Source organism: Cannabis sativa, chromosome 2, assembly GCF_029168945.1.
Source record: "Cannabis sativa cultivar Pink pepper isolate KNU-18-1 chromosome 2, ASM2916894v1, whole genome shotgun sequence".
Taxonomy (NCBI): domain Eukaryota; kingdom Viridiplantae; phylum Streptophyta; class Magnoliopsida; order Rosales; family Cannabaceae; genus Cannabis; species Cannabis sativa.
The window spans coordinates 5,571,908-5,590,336 of NC_083602.1; the positions used below are offsets into that span (position 1 = coordinate 5,571,908).

The following is an 18,429-nucleotide window of genomic DNA, read 5'->3' on the forward strand; positions in this document are numbered from 1 at the left end:
TAAAGATTCAACATTTTTTTTAGTAAATCTTAAAAATTTAATTTAGATTTTTAAAAAAAAAATCATTTTGAACGATTAAGAAAATTAAAAAAGGAATTAAAATTTTAAAACTAATTGAGCGATTAAAAAAAATTATTTTACATTAAAAAATCATTTAGATATTAAAGAAAATATATTAAAAATTCAATTTGTAAAAACTAAATTTTACGGGAACAAACTTGAGTCTATTTTATTTTTCTCAAAAAATGTAGATTTGTTTAAGTAAACATAACATCTTTTTAGTTCAATTTCTAACTTTTTTTTTTCAAAACAATTTTATATCTTTAATTATTTTTCTTTATTTGTTAAGATATGAGTTTGTAAATACAAATAAGTTTGATTTTTTCTTCAAAAAATCTTTGTTTGTTTAAATTATTTATTGGATTCTCAATAATTTTGGTTTGATTTATTAAGATACGTGTTTATAAATAAAATAAAGTTTAAAATATTTTTTTAGGAATAATTTAGATTTTTTTTAAGTAAAATTAATATTTTTAATTAATTTAATATTTTATTAGGTTTTTTAATAGTTTTCTTTTGACAGGGAAATAGTTGATTTTTGCTCTTATCTCTCTTAATGTTGATTCCTAAAATTTTACTTGCAGCCCCTAGATCTTTCATGTCAAACTCAGATTTTAGAATTTTCTTCATTCCTTCAACCTTTGACTTTTCTTTGCTAATTAGTAGCATATCATGTACATATAGTAGAAGGTATTCAGCTTGTAATATCTTAGTGCCTTTGTAGTACAAGCGTGTATCATGCATACTCCTTGTGAATCCATGTTGTATAATGAAGCTATTGAACTTTTATTCCACTGTCTTGGAGCCTATTTTAACCCATATAAGGATTTCTTCAAGAGACACAATTGATCATTGTCACCTTTTTCTTTATAACCTTTAGGTTGTTCCATGTAAATAGTTTCTTCTAAATCTCCATGCAAGAATGCAGTGGTTACATCCATTTGCTCCAATTCTAAATCACACTGAGCAACCAAGGCCAACATTATCCTTATTGTCTTGTATTTCACAATTGGTGCAAAGATTTCATTAAAATATACTCCTTCTTGTTAGCTAAAATCCTTTGCCACAAGTCTAGCCTTAAACCTTGGCATTTCATCAACTCGAAAACTTGGTTTGTGCTTGTAAATCCATTTGCAACTATAATCACTCTTTTCCCTTTTGGTCTTGGAACTACTATCCAAGTCTTGTTCTTTTTTAATAACCCCATCCCATCATCCATAGCCTTGTTCCAATACTTTACTTCTTTACTTGAGATAGCTTCTGAATAGGTCTTTGGTTCAATCTTAACAAGTTCTGTTACAGTGACAAAAGCATATGCCAACATATATGTAAAAGCAAAGAATTCATATCTTTGTGTAGATTTTGAAACCCTCTTATCTCTATCTTTGACTAATTGATAGTCCTGTGCATCTGTTACATCCTCCTGGTCAGGATCCACCTGATCTATATTTCCAATTTGTTCCTCAGTACCTACAAGTTGCACCTGATCTTAATCAGTTTCAGTTTCTTCCACTTGTTTTATATTGATTTGAATCTGATTTTCAATACTACCTGTAGGGTTAGACTTATTTCCTGCATTTCCATTGTTTGTAGTTTTCAAGCAAGGAAATACATCTTCTTTAAATATTACATCCCTACTGTTTATGGTTTTGAAACCCCTTTCATTGTTAAGCCAAATTTTATACCCTTTAACACATTGGGAATAACCTAGAAATACTATTTTTTATTGATCTAAATTCTAGCTTACCCTCAATTTGGTGTACATAAGCCATACAACCAAATACTCTCAAATTAGACAAATTAGGAGGTTTGCCTGTCCAATTATGCTCAGGTGTCATGAGGTTGATAGCTGTTGAAGGACTCATATTTATCAAATAGGCTGTTGTCATCAAAGCTTCTCCCCAAAATATTTTTGTAGGGGTGAGCAACGATCAGTTTGGTCGGTTTTTTACACAAAAAAATCTGAAATTCGGTTTTCGGTTTTTATAATTATAATCTGAAAATCGACCGACCATTATACAAATGTAAAAAAAACCGACCGTTTTAATCCACGGTTTGGTCGGTTTAAACCGACCATACCGAACTTTATTTTTTTAAAAAAAAATAAGTTAAAATTTTTTTATAATTATTTGAAAACTAAAAAAATTAGAGTATTGTATCAAATATCATATAATTTAAGAATAAAACTTTCTTAGTTAAATAAATAATGTAAAATAAACTTTTTTAAATTTGTTTAAATATTTGTGCTACTAATATGGTAATGAGTTATATTAAAAAACTTGTATTATTTTATGAATGTGTATATATAATATGTAAATGCATCAAACTATAATAAAATAAAGCAATGAATAATCGAAACTTTAAATAAAAAAGATATAAGTAAAACTAGTTTAATAAAATTATATATTAAATATGTATAAAAATAATATATATTATATATAGTATATATGTTCGATCGGTTCTCGGTTTAATCGGTCGATTTGCTATTGACACCAAAACCGACCATGTTAAGGCAGTTTTAACCGAAGGCGGTTTTTTTGGTTTTTGATTTTTTCAGTGTCGGTTTTTTTGGTGTTCGGGCGGTCGGTGTATTCAGTTTGGTCAATTTTTTGGATTTTTTGCTCACCCCTATGTTTTTGGAAGACCTGAGCTGAACATTATGCATCCTACCTTATTCAGTAGTGAATAGTTCATTCTCTCAGCTACCTTATTTTGTTGGGGAGTGATCCTTACTGTTCTATATCTTTGTATACTATGGTTCCTACAAAATTCATCAAACTCTCCACTACAAAACTCAAGACCATTGTCAATTTTTAAGGTTTTAATTTTCCTTTCTATTAAGTTTTCTATTAACAGTTTCCATTATTTGAATATTTTTCTAAAGCTTAATTTTTAGTTTTTAATAAAAAATCCAAACTTTTCTAGATAAATCATCAACAATTAAGAGAAAGTAAGAGTTACCCCCATGTGTAGGTAATTTTTCTAGCCCCCACAAATCTGCATGAATGTAATCCAAAATTCCCTTAGAACAATGCTTGCCAACACTAAAACTAAACATGTGTTGTTTTCCCAAAATGCAGCTTTCACAAAAATCAACTTTGCTGATTTTGTCCTTCCCAAGTAGGCCCTAATCATGGATCACTTTAAGTCCCTTCTCACTGATATGTCCAAGCCTTCTATCCCATAATATGGCATTAGAATCTTCATTGTTTGTTGCCACTGATACATCTCCTGTCACTATGTTCCCAATCAAGTAGTACAGTCCATGCCTCTTTTCTCCTTTTATAACAACCATTGAACCTTTACTTATCTTCATTATACCAGACTCAATCTTGTTTGAATAACCTGCATCATTAAGAGTTCCAACAGAGATTAGATTTTTAGTAAGATTAGGCACATACCTCACATCTTTGAGAATTCGAATTGCTCCATCAAACATCTTGAAATGAGCATTTCCTATGTCTTCCACATCACATGTGTTGCTGTCTCCAAGAACTACTTTTCCTCCACTAGTTGTCATGAAATTTCTAAGTAGTTGCTTGTTGTATGTCATGAGAAATGTACATCCAAAATCTAAAATCCAATTTTCACTTTGAATGTGAGAAGCAGCTAGCAGCACCTCTCCAGAATCATATCAATCACCATAGTTTGCTGAATCTTGGATTCAAATTTATTGTTGGAGCTATGATGATAATTCTTCTTGTTCTTATGATTCTGATTCCTGTTCTTGTTAAAATAACAATTCCTCTTGTAATGCCCCAGTTTTCCACATGTATAACACCCATATCCATCCTTGTTTGAGTCTCTGCTAGAATCCCTTAAGTTTGATCTTCCATGGTTTCTTGAATTGTTATTACTGTTATTTTGATGGTAAGATCTTTGTGGTTGTCTTCCTCTTGTGAAATTCACTTCACCATTCAATCTTGATAGTTTCCCACTGTTCTTCAAAGATAGTTCCTTTGAATATATGGCACCAATGATTTCATCCATCACCAATGTGTCCTTTTGCATACAAAATTGTATCTCTGAATTGTTCGTATTGCTAAGGTAGTGAATTGAGAAGATAAATTGCTTGATCCACCAATTTTTGCATTTAAACTGCAAAGATCAGAAAGAAGTTTAGTAAATTCATTTAGATTATCATCAATTGATTTACCTTCATCCATTCTAAAGCCATAAAATTTTTGTTTCAAGTAAACCCTGCTAGGTAGAGTCTTTTTCATGTAAGTTTGTTCAAGCTTTTCCCACATTGCAGTAGTTGTCTTCTCTCTAACCATTCTTCTCAAAATCTCATCTTCAAGGCTCAACACTATAGTGTTTCTTGCTTTTTTCAGGATCTCTTTCTTCTTGGATTTCTCCAATGTTTTAGACATTTTGTCTTCTCCCTTGAGAGCTTCATCCAACCCCATGTTTCCAAGATGAGCTTTCATCTTTTCCCTCCATAGATAGAAGTCATTCTTGCCATTGAACTTCTCAATGTCCATCTTTGTTGTAACATCTTTCTTGATAACTTTTAATTTAAATCTTGAACTTCTTGCTTATGATTCAGAATAGTGATCAAGCACCTTCTATTCTCTGTTAAATCTTGTAGGTTTCTTGATTATTGCTTAGCTGATCCTTCACTTGAATCCTAGCTCTGATACCATTTGTTGATTTAGACAACAACCTCAGCAAGCAATCAAACAATAACCAAAAACAAAAATTACCCAACTAAATTGCAGAAAAAAAATGATAGAATATTAAGAACACAACAAGATTATAGAGGTTCAAACTTCCTTCACCAAGGTGAAGAGCCTAGTCCCCTTTTGTACTCCCTTAGGATTAGTCTTTATTATGACATAAATGGCAAGATTACAAACTGTTTAATTGTACAAATCTTAGAACACAATGATGAATTACATCCCCTTGTTTTAGCTTTGATCCTGAAGCTTAAACCCCTTGAAACACCTTAAAGCCCGATCTTGCTTCCCTTGGTTTTTTACCCTTTAGTTCTTCATAGCTCCATGAGTTTCCCTCTCTAAAACAAGTATTCTTTGTCACCATACATGGTTCTCTCTCTCTCTCTCTCTCTCTCTCTCTCTCTCTCTCTCTCTCTCTCTCTCTCTCTCTCTCTCTCTCTCTCTCTCTCTCTCTCTCTCTCTCTCTCTCTCTCTCTCTCTCTCTCTCTCTCTCTCTCTCTCTCTCTCTCTCTCTCTCTCTCTCTCTCTCTCTCTCTCTCTCTCTCTCTCTCTCTCTCTCTCTCTCTCTCTCTCTCTCTCTCTCTCTCTCTCTCTCTCTCTCTCTCTCTCTCTCTCTCTCTCTCTCTCTAACTGTTATTCTCTAACTAATGAAATAGAAAAACTAGAGTTTAAATAGGCAACACCACATTCGGTTATGCCATTACAAGTTATAACATAAAAACTAAATAAACTAACACTTGTTGAAGTGTAAGTTCTTACTTGCCATGTCATCATTCTTTTAGTTGTCGGTTTTATTAAGGACTGAAATAATTAACAAAAAGTTTTGAGTAATAAAACACACTTGATTCATAAAAAAAAAAAATAACTTTATTTATACTGTTTACAAAGTGTAATATGTGATTTACCAAATAAATAAATAAATGGGAAAATTATAATATTAATGTATACATTATTTAACTTTATTACAAAATATATGTATAATTCATGAGTCCATATTTGTCTTATAAATATGATTAATTTACATATTAATATTCTTAAATTGATTCTTTAAATTATTGATTAGTGTGTTTTAAAGATTATTCATGCATTTGGAGTCTTTTGGAGGGATTTTAGCATATTTTGGTGGAAAATAGTGGAAGTTGGCGAGCTCGATTGTATAAAGTGGAACTTAATTGCAAATTCGGACAACCTTAGAGGTAGAATTAGACTTGGAGCTCAACATGAAAGTTTTAGATCTCGTTCTTAGCTTTCCATAACATTTTGAATCGTCTAATTCCGAGTAATATCGAGAGAGTTATGGCCAAAATACTATCACTCACCGCAGCATGAAATTTATGGAAAAAAGATGGCGAAAATAAAGATAGCTTTTCAAGTAGAGTTACGCTTTTTTTTATCTTTTTTTCAAAAGATGAGTTATCTTAGTGAGATATTTCCTAATACTATTATGATTAGAATCCTAATTCTAAGGGGATTTATCTATCCACTATAAATAGAATCCTAATTCTAATAGGATTCATATATATTTTCAAGCACTATATAAATTAGACCTCTTAGACTACAAATTGAAGAATTCTAAAAGCTACAAATTAGAGAGAGAAAATCAGAGAGAGAGCAAGGAACAGACGGAGATCGGCTTCGAAGTGTTCTTCATCATAATTCTTTTCTTCTCCTTCTACTTTTACTAAATATTATGATTTTGGTTATAATGTCTAGTTTTAAGTAGTTTTCTTTTAGTAAAGGGTTATTTCAAAACTAGAAACAGGACTTCTTAATTTCATTATTGAATGTTAATTTTTAGTTTCCATTATATATCAAATTGTTTCTATTCTTCTATGTTCAATATCATAATTATTATTTTAATCTTGTTTAGATGGCCACTAAATTAGGTTTTACTTTAATCTACTGTCATCTTAGGATTACTATTCACCTAATAGTAGTCTAGGATTCTAAGTGTTTGTGACAAATTACATGTGATGAAGAATAGAACCTAGGTTAAATGAATTATATGTTTCATTGATTTGTTTCCTAGATTAGTCTATCTCCATAAATCTCAATGCTTTATCCAAGTTAAATAAATTGCATGCTTCATGGATTTACTGCTTTAGGTAAAAAAAAGTTAATTATTGAGCGATTCGCCTTGATTACATACAATAGGGAGATTGGGATAATTGACTGCTTCAGCATTAACTATGGGATTAATAGTTTAATTGGAAACTGAAAATTGCATTCTTTAATAGGAATTAAGAATGAGTGTTGAGGGTAGGGAATAACCTTTAACTATTTTTCTCATATCGTAGTCTATCTTTAAACTTGTTTTCTTTTACTTTTATTTTTGCTATTTTAATTTCAATCTTAAAACCCCATTTTCTAACTTTTGACACCAATTTTTTAATAATTAAATAAACATAGTCTTCGTGGGATCGACCCTTACTTACGATTATACTAAAATAATTAGAAGTATTAGAAATAAAAAAAATAGTAAATTTGTTGTGGCTGACGACATGCATTAATAATAAATTAATTATACATTTAGACATACAATATATTCATTAATAAAAACTTATTTTCGTTATCGTATACTAAGTATATAATAAAAAGTTTTCTTAATTAAATTTGAATATTTATTTTGTTAATAAATTGATAATAATTAATAATTCATAATTTTAAATAATAAACATATATTAATATTATTTATATAATAAACATGTAAGTTGTGAGTGAAAAATTTTATGTATATGTATGATATATTAATTTTTAATAAATATCTTATATTGATAATAGAATAAAATATTCACATAATAATGTTTATATGTTTAAATTTTATGTGTTTATATTTTAGTACTTCAATTGAAAATTAAAAATAATCAACATTCTTAAATAATAAACATAAATTGATATTATTCATTTTAAACACACACATACTCTATATAATTTTTTTTCTAGTTAATTTTTAGTAAATGTAATATTGTAATAATTATAATATAAACATAATTGTTTATATATTTTAATTTTAATATTTATTTTTTAGTAACTTAATTAGAAATTGAAATAAATAACATTTTTAAATAATAAATATACATTGAAATTGTTTATAATATGCATATGTAGTTTATTTGTATATTTTTATTTTTAAAGTGTAAAATTTTAATAAACATGTTATAGTATGGCTATTATATTATAGAAGTGTTTATATTTTAATTTTTTTAGGATGTATATTTTTTAATAATAAACATATATTGACATAATTATAAAAAATATATATTAACATTGTTTATTAAATGTACATATTTTATAAATTTATGTGTATAATTTTTTATAAATTAATTTTTAATAAAATAACGTGAAAAATAATAAACATTTATATTTATTATTAACTGGTTTAAGAATAACTTAAAAATACAAATATCAATTTATAATATAATCAAATAATTAAATAGTTAGCTTCAGTTAATTTGAATTTTGAATAGTAGTATAAATTTTATGCAATTAATATAGGAAGATATTTATTTCTTTTGAATATAATATATATGGTAAGTTCTATAATTAGTTGTATTAATAGACACAATACATTAACTATTATGTAAATATTATTTTTGGCACATATAATGTAATATAGTAAGTTTAGTTGTACATAGATGAAAAATGCCCTAAATAAATCTCACCATGCACTGCAAAAAAAAAATTGTTACGTACTTTTAGTGACAATTTTTTAGTCACAATAAAATGTTACTTGTGACTAGCTAAAATATAGTATTTAGTTATAAGCTGTCACTAATTTAGTTTTAGTTACAACAAGTATTGTGACTAAAAATACATTAATACATTTAGTTACAATAAAGTGTAATTTTTGTGACTAATACATTTAGGCATAGACCTTTTAATCATAAAATAAGAATAATAATTTATAATTATTAGTCATAATTTTTTCATTTTTAATCACAAGTTTTGTTGTGACTGAAGTAAAAAAATTTGTAGTGATCATGCATTGCTCACATATATATATTTATAGAAGGGTAAATAGCGGCATAAGTACCTAAAGTTTCAAGTATGTAAGTGGCATAATTTCAATGTTTATTTTTAGCGACATCAGTACTCAATGTTTGTAAAACTGTAATTTTTCTCTAATTTCGTTAATACAAACTCTGTTATTTTCTTAAACAGGCTACATATAAGGTCCAGATTCTTAATAATTGGGTCTAGACAGAAACATGTAGTATCATTTACTTCCAAATGTTCATTTAATAAATTCAAAACGGAGTCTATACTGACAAAACTAGAGAAAAATTACAGTTTTATAAACATTAAGTACTTATGCCGTTAAAAATAAATTTTGAATTTAATTTATGCTGCTTATAAACTTAAAACTTTATACAGCTATTTACCATTTATAGAACTAGCTTCTCCGTACGTATAAGTTATTAGCACAAGTCATTTTCATTTTAATATATTTGAAAGCAATAATTCGAGATAGATATACTATTGATGATATAAAATCAAGTCCGGGACATACTTAACATCTGTGTTGAAGCTGATCAAGTTATTATTATTAATTTCTTCAAACCATTACAGGATCATCAAACCATAAACTAATAATTATTCAACAACGAAAAACCACCAAACACTTAACAGATCTATATAGATGTAATATAATTAAGCAAGACCAGCCTTGAGCTTTTGAATGGTGGCAACATCAGTTTTGAAAGAGATAGCCAAAACCTCATCATCAATATCAGTAGCAAACAAAGCCTTGGGAAGTGACGATGTCCCAGCATTGGCGCTTCCAAACGCCGAAAGAGCAAGAGCAGTTTCCTTAGCATCAGAGTTGTATTGAAAGTGCACCAAACCCTTTGGAAACACAAAAATGTCACCAGCTTCAAGTGTCTGTGTGTAGAGCTTATTGTTGGCTGTACTGTCCACAAAACCCACTTCTAGAGTTCCATCCAAGAGGAGAAGGAGTTCGGCCGAGCGGGGGTGAACGTGTGGCGGGTTAGCCGTGCCAGCCGGGTACTGAAGCACGGCGTAACTGACGCTTTGGCCGTTGAGAGCTGGGAACTCAGCCATACTTACTTTTGTGACACTGAAGGTTGGAGTTCCTTTTAGGGTTCTGAGAGCTGTGTAAGTGAAGAATGAGCCAGTTATGTTTGTTGCACTCAAATTTGGTGGTATTACAAAATCTGTAAGTATATCTGGGTCTCCACCCTTTGTCATTTCTATAATGGCAAATGAAAATATTATTAGTGAGAAGATTTTGAGAGAAGTTGTTGGGGCCATTTTTTCTTGTTTTGGTGGGTTGGGTTTGTATATATATGTTTATGATAATATGGGCTTTATATATATACATGATTTGTATGTTTAGTTTGATAAACCAAATATGTGAGGTTAACTATAGAGATGGATATTACAATGTGGATCGCTCGTGTTACAGTTGTTTTGAGTTCGATATTTAATTTTGTTGTATAGTTCTATGTTTTTCCCTTGGTGGAATAGAGAATTAGATATGCTAAAGAGAATATTATTTTACATGCATAACGTCACAATATTTATCTTACAATTTTATGTACGACATTTTCTAAAATAAATAAAGGAATATACTTTAGTGATTTGATTGGAGAAAACTACATGGGTTGCTTTTGATGTGTAATTAAAATGGATAAATATAACGAATGTAGAAGAAATGTTAAGTAGACGGCGTACAATTACATTACACCATGTTATAAATTATTCTCTACATTATTAATATAATATATTTATAATAAACAAATAATAAAATACTATATACTATCTAATTTTACACTTTTAAGTCAATAAAAAACGATAAAAATAATAAAAAAAAAAATTTAAAGATATGACTAAAAAAAAAATATATATATATTGTAGTTATATTTAGATTAATTTGGTACAAAAAAAATAGAGCATATGACCCACTATAAAACTAAAAGAATAAAAAAGGAAAATGCAATATTAAGTGAAAGGTTAATTAGTAATTTTTTCTCTTGAACTTTGTTATACACCAAATCATATCTTTTGAATTTTTTTGGCTGTTAAAAATTTTCCTTGAACTATTGAGATTGTTAAATTTAAGGATTTTTGTCTAATTTCATTCAATTTTACTGTTTCAGTGATTGTTAATGTACTAAAACATGCTCTCCAGACTTTGATATCTACCAAATTATGTCTCTCAAACTTTGATATATGTACTAAATCATTCCCCCTGAACTTTCATCCATGTTAGAATTTTTTTTTCTAAAATTAGACAAAAGTCGTTAAGTTTAACAATCATAATAGTTCAAGAGTAATTTTTAACGGCCAAAAAAGTTCAGGGGGCATGATTTTGTACATGTCAAAGTTCGGGGGGAAAAATTGTTAATTAGCTTAAATAAAATGATGACTCAAGTCAAATTGATCACTTAGGATCTTAGAGCCTTAAAAAATATTAAAATATTAGTTGAATGGACTTGAGGTGATCTTGAGAATTTTATTTATCTTGAGATGTTTAATCTTATTGGTAAACTCTTTTTTATTTGTTCATTTGTTTAAAAAAAAAAAAAAAGTCAATTATAATAGGATCAACTATATTTTTTTAATCCTTCAATAAGATTTCATTCTTAACTTATAAGGATTTTAGAGAAATTAAATTTTGAAATTGAAACTTTGTTTGAATTATTTTGTATAGATTATGTGTAAGAAATATTTAATTGTTTTAATAAATATTTTATTTTTCTAAATTATTAGTTATAAGATTTCAAATTTTACTACTTGTTAATTTTAGAGGTGTTTATCCAATCTAATCCGTATTATTTTATTCACAATATAAGTGTGAATTTTATATTTTGGATCCAATTAGATCAGCACAAATAATTCAAATTAAATACAATTCAATTTGCAATAGTGCAAATTAAATTGATATGTTATTTTTTATTAATATTTATTAAAATATGTTTTTTTACATTACTAATTAACAACAAATTATTATATTATTAAATTATTAATATTTGTTAAATTATTCTTGTTCATATCTCTAATGACAAATTAAAATAAATAAAAAAATAGCAAATCTAAAGAAAAAAATAATGTATGTAGAGAAAAATGTTTGATTTTATTTAAATTATATTTTTTTTTTATTTTTAATATCTTAATAGTCGTATCGTTAGTATTTTTTATTTTTGAAACGGTCGTATCGTTAGTATTAGAAATTGAATTATTATTTTCTTTTTACTTTAAAATATTAATTACAGGTATAATTTTTTTAAATTTATATAAATATGTGTGAATTAAATTTGATTAGTAATTTTCACATGTAAATCAACATCAAATCTATACAAGTGGAGATTTTAAGTTTTTCAATCAATCTAATTCGCAAAAAAATATTCACACTTTACGCATTAAATTGAATTGAGACCCACGTAAAAAGATAAACCTCTTCATCATTAAAATTTTAATTTACCAAATATGTGTTAAGTTTACATTCTCATTCCTATCAAGTCTAAATCCCAACTTTATAATATTCACAAATTACTTATGAGCAATGTAGAACAACCGAACAAATACCATTGATTAAATGAGTCTTATTTCTTCAAAGTGAAAATAATGGATAAAATACCAAGAAGATGTTTGAGAATTTTCTATCATTTCACATCTAATCAGGACATAAATCAGCCAATATATTCCACTTTCAGGTAATGTTAGACACAATGCAAAAGAAAAACGTACGAAAGTTTACTTCTCTAAAGCACACATTTGCTTTGTTCGAAAAACACACCATTTGTTTACAAAATATTGACTATAAATATTGTTAACTATGATGAAAACTTTGGCCTTTCTCCTTGGCTTGCATTGAGCTGTAATCATTGGTTTTCCATGAACCGCGCCGCCAATTGTTACTAACATCAGCCCGGGAAATATTATGGCTCGAAGCAGCACGTCTAGACGTCCACACATTACTATTCCATGGCTGATCAATTCTGTTAGGTTGGGTTAAGGAAGTCCCCCATGGTGTTGTAACTTTCTTCCACTTTTCACATGAACCATATGCTTGTACAGAATTGGGTTGATCACAATGGAAATTCCCATTTTCTCTGCTTAATCTTGCAGTATTGATGTTATGAGCTTTTGAATCATAATCAAAGCCAATAGACTTTTCTCTACCATAACCATTGTGCATATGTTCACTATTAATACTCACTTTTCTTAACCTGTCATGAATGTTGATGTTGTATCTGCAAATAACACACTATTAGTTGAGTTTATCAACTAACATAGTTATGGTAAACATAAAAAGAATTGAATTAGCGAACCTCTTGTCTGGTCTAATTCCAACAAAACGAAAGGAGCCTTCATGCCATAGTAATCCGTTCTTAAGGCTCTTTTCTTTAATTATCTACATACACAGGTGCCATATTAATAAGAATAGAAGATGTAATTGAACTGATGGCAACAAATTAGCTCTAATCATACCTTTTCTGGTAGTTTTACACCATCAAGTAGGCGAGGAAAGTGTGTACCACAATCGGATGGCTCATAATCAGCACATCTACAACGAAAAAAAAAATAACAACTATAAGAACTAATTCAACAGGACATGACAGAAAGAAAGGAAAAAATAAATAAACTTACAAAACAAAGTCTTCATTGCTAGTATGAACTTCATCCATAACTGTGTACTTGAGTCTAAGCCTTAAAATGCCACCAATTTCTTCACTGAGAAGAACAGAGAAAATTTTGAGAAGAGGATTGATCACATTGACAAAAATATTTGAACCTGCACCAAAGTACTAATTAAGGTTATAGTGTATTTTTACCTCAAACTAGTGCCTTCAGTGTTCGAATTGCCATGTGTAGAAACCAAAAGAATGTGTGATCCTAACTTGTGAGTGGATCGAACGAGTAGCTGATCACATTTATGCATGTTCCTCTCACTTTCTTCAACCTGAATCAAGTAGCATAACTTGAGAAACAATACTTATAAATAAAACAATCATCCGAGTATAATTTCACATGTACTTTCATACCCCAAGATCCTTCACTAACTTCTTAGTTTCAGAAAGAAGACGACTTTCATCTATAAAAGGAAGCTTACAAACTCCCTAATGAACAGAACATGAGATGTACAGTGGTTTGTCATAGCTGTTAATTACTAAAAACAAAATGTAATCTCATAAAGTTACTTCACTAAATTGATAGAAAAGAATCAGCAAACCTGCCATGTGAAACGACATCCATCCATATCGATCTCAAAATCTAAACATAGAACAATATTTTTAAGTCAAAAATACTATGACAAAATCAAATTGGAAACTTATCAAATGAAACATTAGACCATACCAGTTGTGTAAAAATCAATAATAGGACTATCATCTTTCATTAGTGTCTGATATGCAACCGGAAGTACATGAACACTACAAAGAAGAAAACATTTTGTTAACTATTTTGCTACATATTTGTCACATCAAAAAGAACAATTAATAGCAATGCACAGTTTTACCTCCTTGGAGGCAGAACACTCAATAATTGATCAAAAGGTTTGAATGGAATGCCTTTCACAAAATTTGGTTTGAACTGAGATAAGCCCTTGAAGTCAGAAACAAATGGTCCATAATGAAAGGGATAGAACCTGCAGATATGTTAGCAATTAGAGTCTAGATTACAATATAGTATATTTGTCCTTTAGAGAAAATGTCTTACCAAGTCCATGATGGAGTTTCAGAGAAATAGTACAAAAGAACCCAAATTAATCCTTCAGTGTAGTGTCTTACCTAAAATATATTCAAATTAAACTGATTAATAATACATGTATTATCATATGTTATATTAAGTAACATATGATACTTACTACATTTATCCTTGTAATTTCAATCTCATCTGCATTATATGCACAAAACTTTTCTCTATAATATCTCTCTTTATAACCAGGACAAACAAGTTTCACCTGTAACAGAAACAAGTAAACCAGTTTTATTAAATCATTCTCCAAAGAATGTACAAAACAAGAAATTGAACTTTCAGATATGGAGGAAGCATGTACTTTGTCAATCAGAGAATCAACGTTGTTAAACAAGTTGGATTTCCTACAAAGGTTATCTTTCACTGTTTGCTTGAATTCCTTTGTGTTCTTAATTAACATCTGCATACCAATGAAAAATATATATAAATATGATATATAGAAAATACTCTCTTTAATAAGAAATGAAAGCTAATTACTTACTTCAGAATAGTCACAAGATTTAGTTTCCAATGACACAATTGCAGAAGCATTACAGGAATCATAGTTCACATGTTGTGAGGAAACTTGTTTAAGCTTTTGCTCCCATAGTTCAGATCTTCTCTTGAAAATCTTCTCTTCATATGTACCAACCAAGAGAATGAACTTCTCAACTCTAGATAGTTTGATAAACTCTGCTTCCTTATCCTCCACCTGATTTTATACATGTAAAGTAGTAGTGAATAGTGATCATTTGTTATAAATTTATTGCTTAAAAAATACAAGTAATTGCATTGAGGTTGGAATTTTAATTACCTTGACCATATCAACAAGATAGCCACCAATATTTTTCAACTCTTTCTTATAAACATCCATTAACAAATCAATGGCTCCCTGTTACAAGTAAAAATTGTATAAAACAACCATGAATAACATACCACATCTTAATTAGAGCAAAAGGGTTGATTGAGCATATAATGCTAACCTCAGGAAGTTTCAAGGAGGGTGTGCGAGGAAGAAAATCATTTCCAACAAAGAAACACATAAAGATAAAATCATCTACTATTCGCTCAATATCGAACTTAAAGCTCTCAGGAGGATCAGAAATTTGCATGTCAAGCTCCAAATACTCTCTCAATATCCAAACATGCAGAAACTGAGAAACAGATTAACAAAATGAATGAGATATAAGTCATAATATAGCTGAAATACTATTTAACAAGTAAATAAAAAGAATTACCTCATAATGCTTCAATTTAACAGTGGAGTAGCCATGTTTTTCTTCTGAGTTTGATACATTTGGAAACCATCTTCTACATGGAAGTGAAGATGAAGTTGCTGCTGGTGTAAGTTGGCTTTTATCAGGATATGGTTTATAGCTCAAATTGCTCTGCTGCTCTTCAACATACACAACCTATGAAGATGAGAAAAAAATTAAACCAAACATGCATACATCTTCACGTGAACCTTTACTGTATATTTCTTATTAATGACAACTTGTAACGAGTAACTTTTTGTTGTGATTAAAAATTTGCCACTAAGTCAGCTTTTTTCTTTGTAGTGAATACATTTGCATAACGCAAAGATCAACAAAAGCACAGCTTAGCTAGTTATCATACTAAGCTATTATATCTTACACGTACTAATTCCATTCCAAAACAATGAACATTACTCCTAACAAGAACAGATAAGTTTTCAGAGATATTTCAAATTTGAATTAAACCTCTCTCAATAATGAAAAATGAACTTCATGTGCAGCCAATGCCAGCATAATGAGATCAGCATCCTGCATAACATCATGGTAAGTGTAAAGAAGAAACAAGAACATACATAACATAACATGAGATTAGAATCATTAATTTTATACCAATCCGTATAAGCAGTGACGAGTGTTGGGATTGTAAGAAGGAAGTTTACGCTGTTGCCTTATGAAAGACATAATTTTGTGCTCTCCTTCCCCAGGAACATTAGAATCAGAAAGAATCACCTAATGAAAAATAACAGTTCAAGTTTATCATTACTGTTCTTTTTCAACTTAGGACTATATTAAATATTAACATGGGATCATAGTCATATATATATACCTTAATGTCCCTCCACCCCAAATCATTACTTAAACGTAACTTGATATAGTTTTTAAGTGCATTTGACATGTCTTGCATGAACTTTGTTCCAGGTGTGATTATGTTGGGATCAGATAATTCAGTTTCCTGCTTTGGAAGTACTTCTTTTCCATCCATTTCAAATTGTCTCTTGACTCTAAGTTCTTCTTCTTCCTACAATGTTAATTAAAAAAAAAAAGAGTGAAAAATGAAGCAAGAATAATTCATATAAAAAACAATCGAGTGAAAAACTCACAGCAATTTTTATGTCATTGGCATTACGAAAACGCCTAGTTCGTTGCTGATTCATCTTAGCTCTTGGAGCCACTCCATCTACACAACAAAAACATAAATATATATATAAAAGTATAAATTTGTACTTCAAAAATACGTAAATGTATATTTCACTAACCTATGGCCATGTATAAAAGCTTCCGAGGTCTAATGATGTTGAAGATGCGATCAATGTACTTGAACATGTTCTCGAACACTTCTTCAAACGTTTTTGGAGGTGGAAACTACAGTAACATTAAATAAGAAAAAAAGTAAATATTACAGGGTTATGTCTATGTAAATTTCAGGACAATAAAATGTGGGTACGTAATATATAACATATATACTTGTTCATCATCATCATCATCATCTTCAGGATGAAAACAGGGGTGAATAATGTTGTTCAAGTCAAGATAAAGGTTATCGAACTCAATCCCATTTGGGTTTGTTGAGCTTGTATCTAAGTAGTTGTTCTCCCATTTTGCTTCTACGGCATTTGCCACCACTTTTGGATACTTGCTCACTAACCAACGATTAAACGCAGGCACCCCCATGTCTCTCTTTCTTCAAGCTTTGTATACTCAATTGTTCTATATTGTGCGTGTGTACAGTGTATATATATAATGCATATATGTATGTATAGGTAAAAATATACAGAAGATCGAAGGCCGAAACTTGACACAATATCCGAAGAGACAGAAGGAAGAGAGATGGAGTTGGACAGCCTTTTTAATATGCATAGTTTCCAATGTGTTTAAGCTTTACAATTCGTAAATCATTTGAGGACATTTGGATTTTGGCGGCACCATTAACTTTATGTAGTGTTGCCTACAACAATAATATTGACCATTAGTAATGTGTAACACTTTTAATAATAGATGATGTTTTACTATTGATTAGTGATATTCTTTCAAAATTATTATCTTAAGTTATATAGGATTCAATACTTAATTAAATCAATAATCTTATTATACCGAGTAGAATGCTAGGCACCATGGTACCTTTTAGCATTTCTTCATTCTTTAAGGTGTCAAAAATATTTGTATCACCTAAAAAATATGATATTTTATTTTAAGGATATTGTCAACAAAATTACCTGAACTTTTTTGTTAACACTTAGCCACATAATCTAAAATTTTAACGGCAAAACTTACTGAACTTCTATTCCTTTTTTCTCTTTATACTTCTGTCCAAAAATCTCAATTAAGTTTCACAATAGACTACTCACGTGTACACTAATTTTTAGTGGTCCGTGTAATATTAAATATTAAAATAATATAAAATATAATTTAAAAATTATATAAATAAATAAATTATAAAAACCTGTTTTATTTTTTTCCTTTTCTTTTTTCCTTTTTCTTTTTTTTTTCTTTCTTTTTCTCCTTAAAACTCTTTCATCTTCCACAACTACACCCACCAAAGACCACACTCCAAAGTCATTCAAGCAGAACACTAAATCAGAATCCCCAAGCTCTGAAACTCAAAACCTCTCTCTCTCTCTCTCTCTCTCTCTCTCTCTCTCTCTCTCTCTCTCTCTCTCTCTCTCTCTCTCTCTCTCTCTCTCTCTCTCTCTCTCTCTCTCTCTCAACTTAGACCGAACAAGCCACATTTGGCTATC

The 18,429-nt window shown here is 29.4% G+C and overlaps 1 protein-coding gene and 1 pseudogene across 1 annotated transcript; both read right to left on the reverse strand.

Annotated features, from left to right (window-relative positions):
• Positions 1–9,332: 9,332 nt before the first annotated feature.
• On the reverse strand, positions 9,333–10,010 carry LOC115718832 (germin-like protein 9-3). The gene has a single exon (XM_030647648.2). It carries the CDS (start codon positions 10,008–10,010, stop codon positions 9,390–9,392), a length of 621 nt encoding a protein of 206 aa, XP_030503508.1. The 3' UTR covers positions 9,333–9,389.
• Positions 10,011–13,571: 3,561 nt separating this feature from the next.
• Positions 13,572–17,365, reverse strand: LOC115719824 (5'-3' exoribonuclease 4-like; annotated as a pseudogene).
• Between the last annotated feature and the right edge of the window lie 1,064 nt (positions 17,366–18,429).